This window comes from Lutjanus erythropterus, chromosome 7 (genome assembly GCF_056507025.1).
Source record: "Lutjanus erythropterus isolate fLutEry1 chromosome 7, fLutEry1.hap2, whole genome shotgun sequence".
In the NCBI taxonomy this organism is placed as follows: Eukaryota; Metazoa; Chordata; class Actinopteri; order Lutjaniformes; family Lutjanidae; genus Lutjanus; species Lutjanus erythropterus.
The window spans coordinates 27,111,919-27,124,688 of NC_139323.1; the positions used below are offsets into that span (position 1 = coordinate 27,111,919).

At 39.5% G+C, this 12,770-nt stretch overlaps 1 protein-coding gene across 1 annotated transcript in view; it reads left to right on the forward strand.

The window, feature by feature from the left end:
* The window catches only part of p3h2 (prolyl 3-hydroxylase 2), a 76,727-nt gene that overhangs the window by 50,816 nt on the left and 13,141 nt on the right, over nucleotides 1-12,770 (forward strand). The window contains exons 2-3 of the mRNA XM_084723399.1: nucleotides 4,561-4,713; nucleotides 6,728-6,917. Coding sequence (XP_084579525.1) covers nucleotides 4,561-4,713; nucleotides 6,728-6,917 — 343 coding nt within the window. The remainder of the gene's footprint in view (nucleotides 1-4,560; nucleotides 4,714-6,727; nucleotides 6,918-12,770) is intronic.

Here is a 12,770-nt window from a genome sequence, read left to right on the forward strand (position 1 = left end):
CCTCCAGTTGACCCTCTGGCCTGAGCCTGGTTGTCCCCAGGGGCTGAGTGTGGCAGAGGTGGGGGCAGGTGAGTGCAATTCCAACCTCCCTTAACCCCCCTTTGCACCACCTGCTATGATCTTTTGCTGTTTAGTCTCCAGAAGTCCGTATCAACAGATATGTAATATCAACAGATAATTATCAAATCTAAAAAAAGCCGAGCTGACAATAGTGTTGTCACGGAGGATGTTCTCCCTGAAATATCTCGGGTCGGCTTCGTCAGGAATGCAGCAGCAGAGGACACATGATACAGCTGGGTTGTGTACTTGAAGTTGCGCCATCAGTTAGAGGAAAAATCCACCCCCCACATGCTTTCATCAGTGTTTAATGCACACCATGTTTTACAGTGTGCTCAAGTGTCGCAGACACAATTCAGGTCTCCTCCGTGTGCAGTCTACTGTAGTCTACTTAACTTGGTTGTGGTTTACATCTACTTATTTCGTAATAACTCTTCTGATGCCTGCCAGTAAACTGGTTTTAACTTGTTGCACTTACTTTGGCTTTGCATGTAAGTGCTGTCAGTTGGTCTTTTCATTTTCTGTCATCACTTTATCACAATATAAGAGGTCGAGACATCAAAACCCGACTACTGCTACATGTAATTGGCTTCACATTTTCCATGTGTTCCAGGCATTTGGGGGGGTGATTTGCCTTTAACACACAACTGTTTTCTCACAACTGTTCTCTGGATTTGACGTATCATTTCTAAGATGGATAGTCTATCTGACTGAACTTTTGCTATAGCTTCATTAGTCCCCATAGTAGCCCTTTCATTGTTGTGAGACCATTCGTTGAAACTCCGACATGACAGTGGTTACTGAAATTAAGTTAAATCTTGAAGAAAACTACAACTGTACACAAACACTTGATTGGAAATTTAATTAGAGTCTGTCTTCTGTTGTTGCATAAAGTGACCTAATGTAGGAACTAAAATGTGCCGCTCCCCTGGCCTTAGCACTCTTTCTGTCATGGTGGGTGGGTAAGTCAGTCTGTGGCTCCAGCCAGGTGATCTGACCAGGAATGCACTTGACGCCACCTCAGTCTTTGGCCTTTCAGGGGTAACCAAGCATTTCCAGCTGGGTTTTTCTCTCCTGCCTCGTCTGCTGCCACATGAAAGAGACTCAGTTCTGTCTGACAGGGGAGTCATTCTTCATAAAGAAGTGGGTTGTTTGTGGGGAAAAAGAATTTCTGCTTCTTCTATCAGAGTGGTACAGACTGCGTTTTATGATTTATTGTGCAGACTGTGTGGAAATTGTATTCATCCCCCATGGAAAACACAAAGTGCTTTGTTTTTGTATCTTTTCAACTCTGGAACTCCATACAGTATTTCCCAGATCTTGAATAAATCTGGGAATTCCTGAGCTTTATCATTCTAATTCACCCCATGAAAACAATAAAAATACAATAGAAGGGTTTTAGTTGTAACAAATGTCTTTCCTGGCAAACATGAGCCAGTGCTGAGTGGTACAACAGAGGGATGAGTGTGTTGAGACTCTCTCAGTCAGTTGTGTTTTTGGCAGCCAGGCCCGATTGACCTTCTCAGCTGTCAGGACAGACACTGTGCAACACTGGAAACACTGGGATCTGCTTTAGGTTTGCACCTGTTGGGAGCATGAAGGACTTAAACAAATGCAGTCAGACTTCTCTGCAGTACTGTGACTGAGTTCATGTTGCTGCAAGAGATATCCAAGAGAGCAAACTCTGTCTCCGACCTCGTCTCCTCTCACATCTCTGTATCTGTTTTCTATTTTATCAGCATGTCATCCTCCTTCTGTTTCCTGCTTTACTTCTCTTCTGTCTCTTCTGCTGTTCACCCAGCTCAGTCACTGTCAAAAACAGCAGAACACTGTTTTTTTATAGATTATTCATGCTTGCTGATGTTACGTTTTAATTTCTGTGTCGAGTTCATGAACCCGAATTCATCAAGGGGCTGTTGTGCAAGGTGTTTGTGTTCCTGTGAGGATATGCTGCAGTTAGGACGAGCTTGACCCATGTTGAGGCTTGAGCGTGATTAGGATCTTATCTGATAGGGACCAGACATGTTCTGATGGTTGAGTTTTTTCCAAAAGGACGTGTGTTTCATAATGAAGCTACAGGACATTAGCTCACACCAGACATCTGGGATCTTCCTCTCTGAACTGAGCTTTGTCTATTTTTTGCAGATACACAACAGTTCCGTGTTAAAGTAACGTCAGAGAGGAGATGTTTACAGACCTTTGATGTTAAAGGAAAGCATCGTATAGTGTGATCTGGTGGCCATGGTGGTGAAGGGGTGGATCCTCTGACTTCTCACTTTATTTTTCCTTCCTTTGTCACCTCTGCTGTGCCGATGTAGGAACTGTAATGACAGAGAAGGAGTCCTTTGTTTTGATAGAAGAAAAGTATGAACCAAAGAAAGTTGGTACAATCAAAGTTTGTACTAGTTTTGAAAAACATTTGGAACTGGAAATTAGTTGTAATGCACGGCTGACAACATAAACTATGAAAGATAGATGACGGAACTTTATTAAGGTTCTTGGGATGATGAAGAACAACTTGGTGCCAGAAGACTATAGACTATTTCCTGTCTTATTTCCAGACAGATTCACAAATTCTAATAGATGAACATCTGATTTAAAGCTTTAAATCAATCAAAAGAAAATGAACAAGCATCTATTTTGAGAATATGTTTAGTATTGCAGTAATTTTTCAAGGGTTATTCATCGGTTCCAGCTTCTCCAATATGAGGACTTGCTGCCTTTATCTGTTTCACATTATTGTAAACTGAATATTGTTGGGACATTTTAAGACATCACTGTAGGCTCTGGCAAAATGATATTTGGTACTTTTTTGTTAAATTTAGTAAACTAAACTCATAATCACTTAACAGAGAAAATAACGGACAGATAAATCAATAATTCCCAAAAACATAAGTAGGAATGCCCCTGATTCAAGATTTTCCAGTCAGCCAGTAGTTGCCAGTTCAGGCCATTAGTCCATTAGTCGACACACATTCATGATAATAATTTGATTATTAAAATATATATACTGGGGGCATGATGTGAGCCTCCTGTTAAATACTAATGGCAAAAACGTTATTGACTCTGAATGTGTTGAAACAAGCAGCAGGAGACAAAACACAGACCTCATTAGGCCTCAGAAGAACTGTGCAGATTCATGGAGACGTGCTGTTCCCATCCACATCCTATCTTTAGGGACTGCTGTCTTTATGACAGCTGATATTATGGCTGAGGTCTCTGCACTCAAAGCATGTGAACTTTATCGATGTTGGGAGTCTGTTTGGTCTAAGGTGAAGTATCCTCCTATGGCCTTGGTCTCTCTGGGAGACGGAGACAGCTATCAGGACAGCTGCACTGGCCGCCCCAGAGACAGACAGTTGATCATGTTTTTATGGCGCTGACCCCAAACATGACCTGGTCATATTGTCTTTAGCCTAAAGGAGGTAAATTGCTTCATGTACCTTTCTGATACTATTTTATATTAATTTGTAAAAATGACTTATTCTTTTTGTGTCAGTTTATCAGTTATCCAGCAGCCAACACTGATATATAACAGCTGCTGTTTTTCATCCTTTTTTCTTCAAGTCATTCACACAGGACATGGTCTGCACTTTATCAATATCACTCATTAACAACTTCCTACCACTTAGTGTTTAACTCTTATCTAGCCTTCATCTGTCACCAGGAAACTGTCCCTTTTTCTAATGGGTTTATGTTTGATAAATTTCTTAAGAAGAGGATGGGATGCCTGTGGTGTTTTTTTTATGTATTACTCCCGGCCTAAACAACCATAAAGTTAATTTGCAGTGCAGAGACCTCATCTATCATATCATCTGTAATAAAGACAACTCTGTTTAATGACAGGATGTCGATGGGAACAGTGCGTCCCTGTGAATCCGCTCAGATGAACCAAAGTCAGAATTATTATTTATTTCAAGTGGATTCCAAATGAGTTGCCAAGAATCAAGTTTTTAGAAAAGACTTAAATGAACCCTTGTACTTTGGCGAGTAGCCTGTTCTTCCTGCGGGAGCTGCTCCAGAAGAATGTCTGCAGATTAAGGACTCAAAATTATTTAGATTCAGAGAAACATATGGACTTTTTGGCAGTTTTTAGCAATGGAGACCTGTTCATATGTTTCTGTGTAAATTCTGAGAATCTACTTTCACATATTTCAACTCATGTGGAAAAGAAATGGGAAAAAAACGTATATACTAAGAATATTGTATGTCTATTTATTGTTATATATAATACTTTAGTTCTCAAATTATACAAATTCATTCCATAAGGAAATACTGATGGAAATAGTGATGGAACAGAAAAACATACTTTCTCATGTCAGTATTGTGTTGGAGGTGAATACTAAGAGAACACCCTATTTTTGCACTTTCAGACTCTCTAATTTGACCAGTTATGACTGATTTTAATTAACTTCATGAAGTACATGGGTGAATTTATGCCTTTGATTATCGTTATCTTAATTACATCTTTCCTTGCTTCTCTCTCTGTCTGTTTTTCTGCAGTTGAAGCAGCCCGATAAGGCAGCGGCAGCAGCTCACACATACTTCCAGGCCAACCCAGAACATGTGGAGATGGGTCAGAACCTGGAGCAGTACAAAGACCTGCAGGGCGTTGAGGAGGAGCACTTTGTGGACCGAGAAGCTCGACCTCACCAGGTAGGCCAGGAAATCTTAACATACGAGTAGGATGTAGATCTAGGTTACCTTTTTGCTTATTTCTGATTAGACTTTGTTTTGTGTCTTTCCTTTTTTATCCCTTTTGATGCTTCTCTCTGATCTTCTTTCAGATTTCTGTCTTTTAGCCATCTTTTTTCAATCCTTGCTTAAACGCATAGCCACTTTTTCTACTTTGCTTCTTTCCTAAAGGGAAAAGTAAATCTGTTGTCACTATATGGAGAGGCCTTTATGTTAATGGTCCTTGCAGTTTAATGACTGGAAACTCATTTAGGCCTTTCAGTGGTGGTTGCGGTTGCAGAGTTCTTGCAAGTTGATTCTTCGAGAGCTGATTCGTTTACAGTTTTTCACTCTTTCTTTCTCACCCCCGCTCTCATTTCCCTCTCTGCTTGTTAAAGCTCCTGTGTGACCGTCTGGGACAGGCTACACGCTCAGTACAAATCTAACTACCTTAATCTGTCATTCAAAAAAACTGCACCTCAACAAAACTTTAAGCATGACAGATAATTGCAGGTACACAGGAAAACCACAGACAATGCCTGTGGAGCTGAATTAAGCCAATACCTTCTTTACATCAAAGTTCAAAGAAGAGTGATCAAATATTTGCTTCATCTAAGAAGCAGTGACTCCGACTCCTATCACTACAAAGCCCCGCAATACCAAGAGTTTTGTTCTAACTCTCAGTACAGGCTCAGTGACCACAGCCTGGCCATCGAGACGGGCAGATACAAAAAAAATTATGGCTCCCCATAAAGGAGTGCTTCTGCCAACTCTGCAAAGAAAAAAAAAAGTAGAAACAGAGCTGCATTTTCTGACTGAAGGCATAAAACTGCAGCCCGTCCAAACCAAATATTTCCGCAAAAACTGTTTACTGTTATTATTTTACTGTTGCTGATATCCATCAGTTATGTTCAGTTTCATGTTCCTGCCTGCGCTTTAATGTTGCTGTAACATTATGTTTAATCGCTTATTGCCTGTGTTTAATTTAAGGACTTTGTGTCTTAAATGTGCTTTGGCAGTACTGTACTTTGTTATGGTCATGCCAATAAAGCCTGTTTGAATTGAATTGAATTGAAAATTGAATGAATTCAAAGTCCCCCTCCACTGAAAAATATGTTTTTATTCTTGTTCCTGCAGTTCGATGTTTGAGCTTCACTGATCTATGTACAGAGTTTGACACTAGAGGGATGTTTTCAAATTCATCTGCTGAAAGTTACTCTGAACTAATTGAAAATCTGAATTTAAGGGGCGAGCCTACAAGCTCGATTTGTGACGTCACAGTGAGTTTCTGATGTAGAAATGGGAAGTTGCCAGTGCACAAGATTAGAGTTTACAGTGTAGTAGTCCAGCAGGAAAACTTTAGAAATTGACAAACTTTGAAAATTCATATATTCTTGAATAAGAATGAAGGAGTAGATACCTCGGTGTGTAAATTATATTGTTTTTGGGGGAAGGACATATCAGACACACTCAAAGCAGACTACTTGTATGTATGTCTTAAAACATCTCTGGACTCGTACTGACTCTGTAAAAGTTTTTTCTTTTTTTATACTTTCTGCATTTTATGTCTTGAAGCAACTTATTTGCAACATTCCAGTCCAAATCAAATTTTCTTTGGGGACCATAATTTAATCTAAATTATATCTTACTGATTTTAAATAGTCATGAGAAATAGACAGTGGCGATCCTTTCTGGCATCTGCTCTGATAATCCACCCACCTCTGCCTCTGTTTATCCCAAACAAATGACCATTGCTGCTGCAGGAATCTTGATCTGCGCCACAGGGCTTGTAAAAACTTTTATGAACTGCCCACACGCTCACTTACGGTTGCGTGTTTTCAACTGTAAACTGATAAACATTTGCTCATATAAAAATGTCAAGGGTAAATATTTGAATACACCAACAAATCATAAAGAGCTTTGCTGAATACCAAAGGTCATAAATCTCATCTCATCATGTTCTCTCTCATGATTCTCCGTCTCTCCTCCATCACAGCGCTCCTTCACATCAGCAGTGAGGTTGTATGACAACGGCGACTACGAAGGAGCTGTGGATCTGTTTGAGGCGGCTCTGGTAGAGTACTATAAAGCAGACGTTGAGTGCCGGGCCCTGTGTCAGTGGCCACAGAGGTTTGAGGGTTACGACTACCTCCGCTACCGTTACAGCCTCCATGAAGTCATATCAGGTGAGAGCCAGTGTTTGAACTTGAACATCTGTCTTGCATTTACCCTCAAGTAGCATTAAAAAAATAGTGTGTGGTTACATAAAACAATAAAGTTAATGAGTTTGAACATTAAGTTTGAACATTAAATGTCTTGTCTTTGTATTACATTCAACTGAATATGCGGCTGGGCCTTTCTTTGTGGAGTTTGCACGTTCTCCTCGTGTTCACATGGGTTCTCTCCGGGTACTCCGGCTTCCTCCCACAGTCCAAAGACATGCATTAAATAGGTTAACTGGTCATTCTAACTTGTCCATAGGCGTGAATGTGAGCATGAATGGTTGTCTGTCTCTATGTGTCAGCCCTGCAAAGAACTGGCGACTTGTCCAGGGTGAAGCCCGCCTCTCGCCTTATGACTCCAGCCCCCCAGCGACCCTTCAAGGATAAGCGGTTACGAACAATGAATGAATGAATGAATGAATGAATGAATATAGATCATTAGGGATTTGCAAATCATGTCTTTCTGTTTTTATTTATGTTTTACACAGTGTCCCAACTTTTTTGAACTTTGTAAATGTTTAAAGTGGGGCATTGGTAAGAGCCAGGGTAATATTAAGGCAATAAATAATGCATTAATGTTCCAGCATTAACATAGACATGATGTGGATTTTGAATATGATTTATTGGTATAATCAACCTTAAACTGTATATTCTGTACTGATGACAACATCACAGAAATAATTAATTATTTACACTGTATGTTTTTAATTACAACCAGGACTTTCTTGTTTAGGTTCACACCCTCTTTTTGTGTGTGATGTTGAATAGATTTGATAGCTGACACTAATTTAAAAACCCGCAGTCATTAAGTTACAGTCATTAAGTGACATGTGACATCAGCTGAGTTTTCAAAGCTACATAATGTGATATTTTAGTGCTGGTATTAACTGAAATAATTTGACCATCTTCTGTTTGTTTAAATTAATAAATCTTGCTCGGATGTTTAGTTTCTCTACCGTCTGAGAAGCCCTTCTTGTTTTTTGTAGATTTGTAAATAATACTTTGTGTTGATTTGAACCCTCTGGCCGTGGTTGATTCTGAAATGTCTCAGAGGTCCATTATAGTCTAAGATGAAAGGAAGTAAGACTGTTTATTTGGCAGAGCATTTTATCAACTTATCATGACGTTTCCACCAAATGCGTCTGCGTGACCCTGAGCCTGAGCTGGACTTTGTTGTTTTTAGAGAGCCTGGGGAGGCTTAGACGAGGTCAGACTGCACCCTTCATGTTCATTAGGTTATCAGATCCCCCAGGCAGTGGCTCGACACCGATGGATGTTGGCACTGAATTAAAGGCAGATAAGTGATAACAGCCATGTTACTGTAGTTTTCTCGATCTGTGTCGGGAGGTACATACAGGTTTTGTAGCAACATTTGCTGCTATCCAGGCAAGGCTGTAATGTTTGTCCTGAAAAGACAAAAGGACAGAAGGTTGGGTCATGGTGACAGCAGGTTATGCAGCGTTTTCCAAACATCCTTCAAGCCCAGGTGTTCCCAGGCCAGATAAGATAAATAATCCCTCCAGCAAGTTCTGGGTCTACTCCAGTGTCTCCTCCCAGTGGACGTACCCAGAAGACCTCCAAAGGAAGTTGTCCAGGACGCATCTTAATCAGATCCCCATTCCACCTCAGCTGACTCCTTTCGACACAAAGGAGCAGCGTTTCTACTCCGGGCACTTTATTCCATGATCTCATATTTTACGTCACTACTCAACTGGACATAGGTGAGGGCTGGAGAGTAGATTGATTTGTTGCCTTCTGGTTCAGCACCCTTTTACTACAATGATCTGGCAGAGCACCCACGTTACTGCTGGTGATGCAGCTGCAATCAATAGCTGCCCGTTAATCTCGTGCACCATTTTATCATCACTTATGCTGGAAGGTAACTGAGAAAATTTACTCAAGTACTGTATAAATTTGAAGTGCTTGTATTCAAGTACTTGTGATTTGGAGGGAAATATTGTGCGTTTTACTCCACAACAAATATTTATTTTGTATATTATTTGACAGTCACTTTACAATTTGAGAATTTTGCACATAAAGTTTTGAGAATTGGACAGGCGATTGGACAAAACAAGCATTATGAAGGCATAAGTTTGGACTGCATTTCTCTGCATTTTCTTAACTTCTATAAACCAACCAATCAATCAATTAATGGAGAAAATTGTCAAATTAATCCATAATGAAAAAAATCAACAGTTGCAGTCCTATAGAAAATTAAAAATAAAATGTTAAATTTAACTACAAACAAAATGTAAAATCCTGCTTTTACATTGATGCATAAATAAGAACAATCTAAACTATATATCTATACTATATATATATAATATGAATACTTTTAATATTTTAATACATTTTCTGATGATCTTTTTTTTTTTTTTTTTTTACTTAAATAGCATTTTCAGTTCCTGTCATCTCTACTGTCCACATCATCTACTGTCCATAGAAAAGAGCCCAAAATGTCCAAAAACATTTAAACAAAAGAAATACAGTGTTGGTTACATTCAAGCTTCAAATGATTTTATCAATATTTGTTTTAATTGGCCGCCAAGCTTTTCCTGGCACTCCACATGTTGAAACTGAGAATGATATTTCTTGGAGGTAGAAAGGTGTAAATAAATGTCTGCGAACTGATTTAGAGTAGATTCACTGGTACAAATCAGAGCAGGGAACATAGGCATCAGGCCCCCTACACAGATTTTGCAAGATTTATTCACACAAATGTCCAGGAATTTTCATTGTTGGATGGTTTAACCACAGAACTGGGGTGTCAGATTATTAAATCATCTGGAGAAAGAATGGAGCAGTTCTTTTTAATTCACCGCACATTAAAAATGTTTTACTCGGCAAAGCTATCTGATTATTGACCTTACTTTTAAAGGTGATGCCACATTTTACCACATTCAGATCCTTTGGGGTCACTAAACCCTACTTATGATGCTATTAAGACTCATCACACATATCAGAGCCTGCTGGTCTAACTGACTGCCCAGATCAGTATATTGATTTTGGCTCTTCTGAGCTTGTACTGTATGTTTTAGTGAACTCCACACTAGATCACAGAGAAACATTAACTCTCCGCTAAATGATTACGTTGAATTATTGCACACACAGTCTCCTAAAAAATGAAATAACTAAAGGGAGGTCAGACCCAGCCCTAGTCAGTAATGATGTATTGAATGATATTCTCTGCTGCTGTGTACAGTGTTCAGTTCCAGCCGTGGGATTTGGTAGATATGCTCCATTACCATCTCTGTCCGTCCAGGAAAAATAGCCTGAACCAGGGCCAGGATAGCAGCCTGAGTGCACCCGAAACCCCCTGACTCAGTACAAGACAGCCCTCTGTCTCCTCTTCTTTTTTCCATCTCTCTTTAACCTCACTTGACCTTGTTTCTTTACTGCCTTTTGAGGGCCCTTTCTTGTCTGTTCTTAAGGGATGTTTTTATGTTTCTGTTCATTTACTACAATTTGCAAAAGTTATTGTTCTGTGGAATTCTAGCTGAAAATATGTTGGGTTTTTTTTTTTTGGCTCAGATGGTTTCTTACATGAGACTTTCATGTTGGTTGCAAAAAAGAAAACTTTTTTTAATGCTACAAACAGTAGTTCTGACAGTATGGCTTGTTAATGCAAGTCTGTTTGGCAGTTTGAGTTTTTAAAGCTTTCAACTAAGACCCAAACATAACAAACCTTCTCAGACTTTCTGCCAATGTGATGGGAACAAAGTCATTATAATGACAAATAATGACTCAGCATCTCAAAATAATAATCTTTCTCAAAATAATGACTTATATATTGTATATATTGTTGATGACTTGCAGTCTTAACTGATGAGTTAAGATGAGTAAGAAGTCTGCAGTTGCTATAAAAACAGAACAGACAAAAGCCAGTTCGCCATAGAGATCACAATCCAGCTATGCTGCATTAAATTTACACTTCCCTTTAGTTTTCGGTAACTGTGTCATCAAAGTGTGGAAGAAAGGAGACGTAGAGAGACGGTGACAGGCAATGTCTAATTCTGAGCAACTTAACTGTAATGACTTGAACAAAACTTAGGTCAAAATATATGACAGGATTATGTGGATCATTTGAATTTTGCACTTTGTTTAAAAATGGGGTATTTTTAAGGTATTCCAGTACTTGATATTTTTTAATTCTGCTATATCAGCTGCTATTACAAAACAAAAATTGATTGGCATGTATCAGCTGATATGGCTTATAGATGATCAGAAATCAGTGTTGGTGTCAAAAAATATGCAACCGGGGCATCAACTGGGCCCAATACTAAGACATTATTTTGAGAAGGCATTATGACTTACGGGATCTTTTTGTTTCATCGCATTGGCAGAAATGGGCTTCCTTGCAAAACAGTCCATGGTTCCAGTTACAGTTTTCTGTACATGTTTACACAACAGTAATATAAATCTAATCAAAGTACACAACTAATTGTTTACTATTTTATTTATTTCGAGTAACATGCAAGCTAATACCCTGAGGAAATAAATCAAAACTGAAGTATGCTTATACAAGGGAAAATGTTGCTCTGTGTCATAAACAAGACAGAGCAGTTCAACAACAGAGGTCACTGTAAGACAGTTAGAGCTCAGCATTCATGTTTGTACACACAGGATAAGGGGAAGAGGAGGTGGAGGAGAGATGGGGGGGGGGAGTGAGAGAGGTGGTTAAGTCCTAAAGGGAGTGATGCATTTTTTTTTTTTTTTTTTGCTGCTGCACACCCCACTTTTAACGGTCGTCCTGCAGAGAATCAGGTGTGTTTGATGTGGAGGGATGCGTGTACCTACAGCAAAACTCTTGCGCCACCAAATCATAACCACGCAGTTACACTGTTGTACATATACATCATCTTTGGTCAGTGGTCCTCTTGTTGACACGAGCCGGGCCTTTCTCTTTGGAAATCAAGGCGGGTTTTGTGCAGTAGCCGCAGCTTAATTGCTGACAAGTGTGCTTTATCTCAAATATGTGCAGCTCGGTTGCATAAACACAGAAAAGACAGCTAATTAGTTTTGGCTGTGCTTTGTTTTCGTTACAATCAGGGGATTATTTTCCATAGCACCACTGAAGTAGAGTCTGTGATTATGGTGTTTATTTGGGTTAAGATGTATGTCGCTTTTGAGAGTAATATAATCTGTTACGTGAGTTTAATAAAAGAGAAATGATCTCCTAGAATTACTTCTTCGTGTAGTGGTTTAATTTTCAGAAGAAAATATCTTTTACATCCCTCTATAGCACTGCGTGATTCTGGCCTAACACACCTCATATCTCTGCTCCTTTGAGACTCTTGAAGTGATTGAAACAGACCAAAACTCTGCTGTCTGAGGGTGAGGAAAGTGGTGCTGCTGCAGCTGCTAAGAAGTGACCTCACTGTACATTCATGCTGTCAACACACACACACACAAATGCGCAAGCAATCATCCACTCTGCTGGCTCGACTCAACATAAGGAAATGATATGTGGAACCCCGTGAAATCCGTCTTCCCTGAAGGATCAACAAACAGCAGGAATCATCACCACCTGAGGAACAACAAAGAGCTTAAAGCACCACACTGTTAAAGAGGGAACATTTACTTGATCTATTTTGCAGCAACAGGCAACGACATCATATTGGACAGGTTGTTATGATTTGTTACAGCTCATCAAGTCGAACTTGTTCCAATTTTTTCCCCCCAATAATACATGCTTAGATGAATCCAAAACTGTACAACAGGGGATGACACTGATGCATCTTAAAGGGATAGTTCAGATTATCTGATACAGCGCTGTGTGTAGTGAGTGTGTTACCTACAGTAGATGGCAGTCAGCAC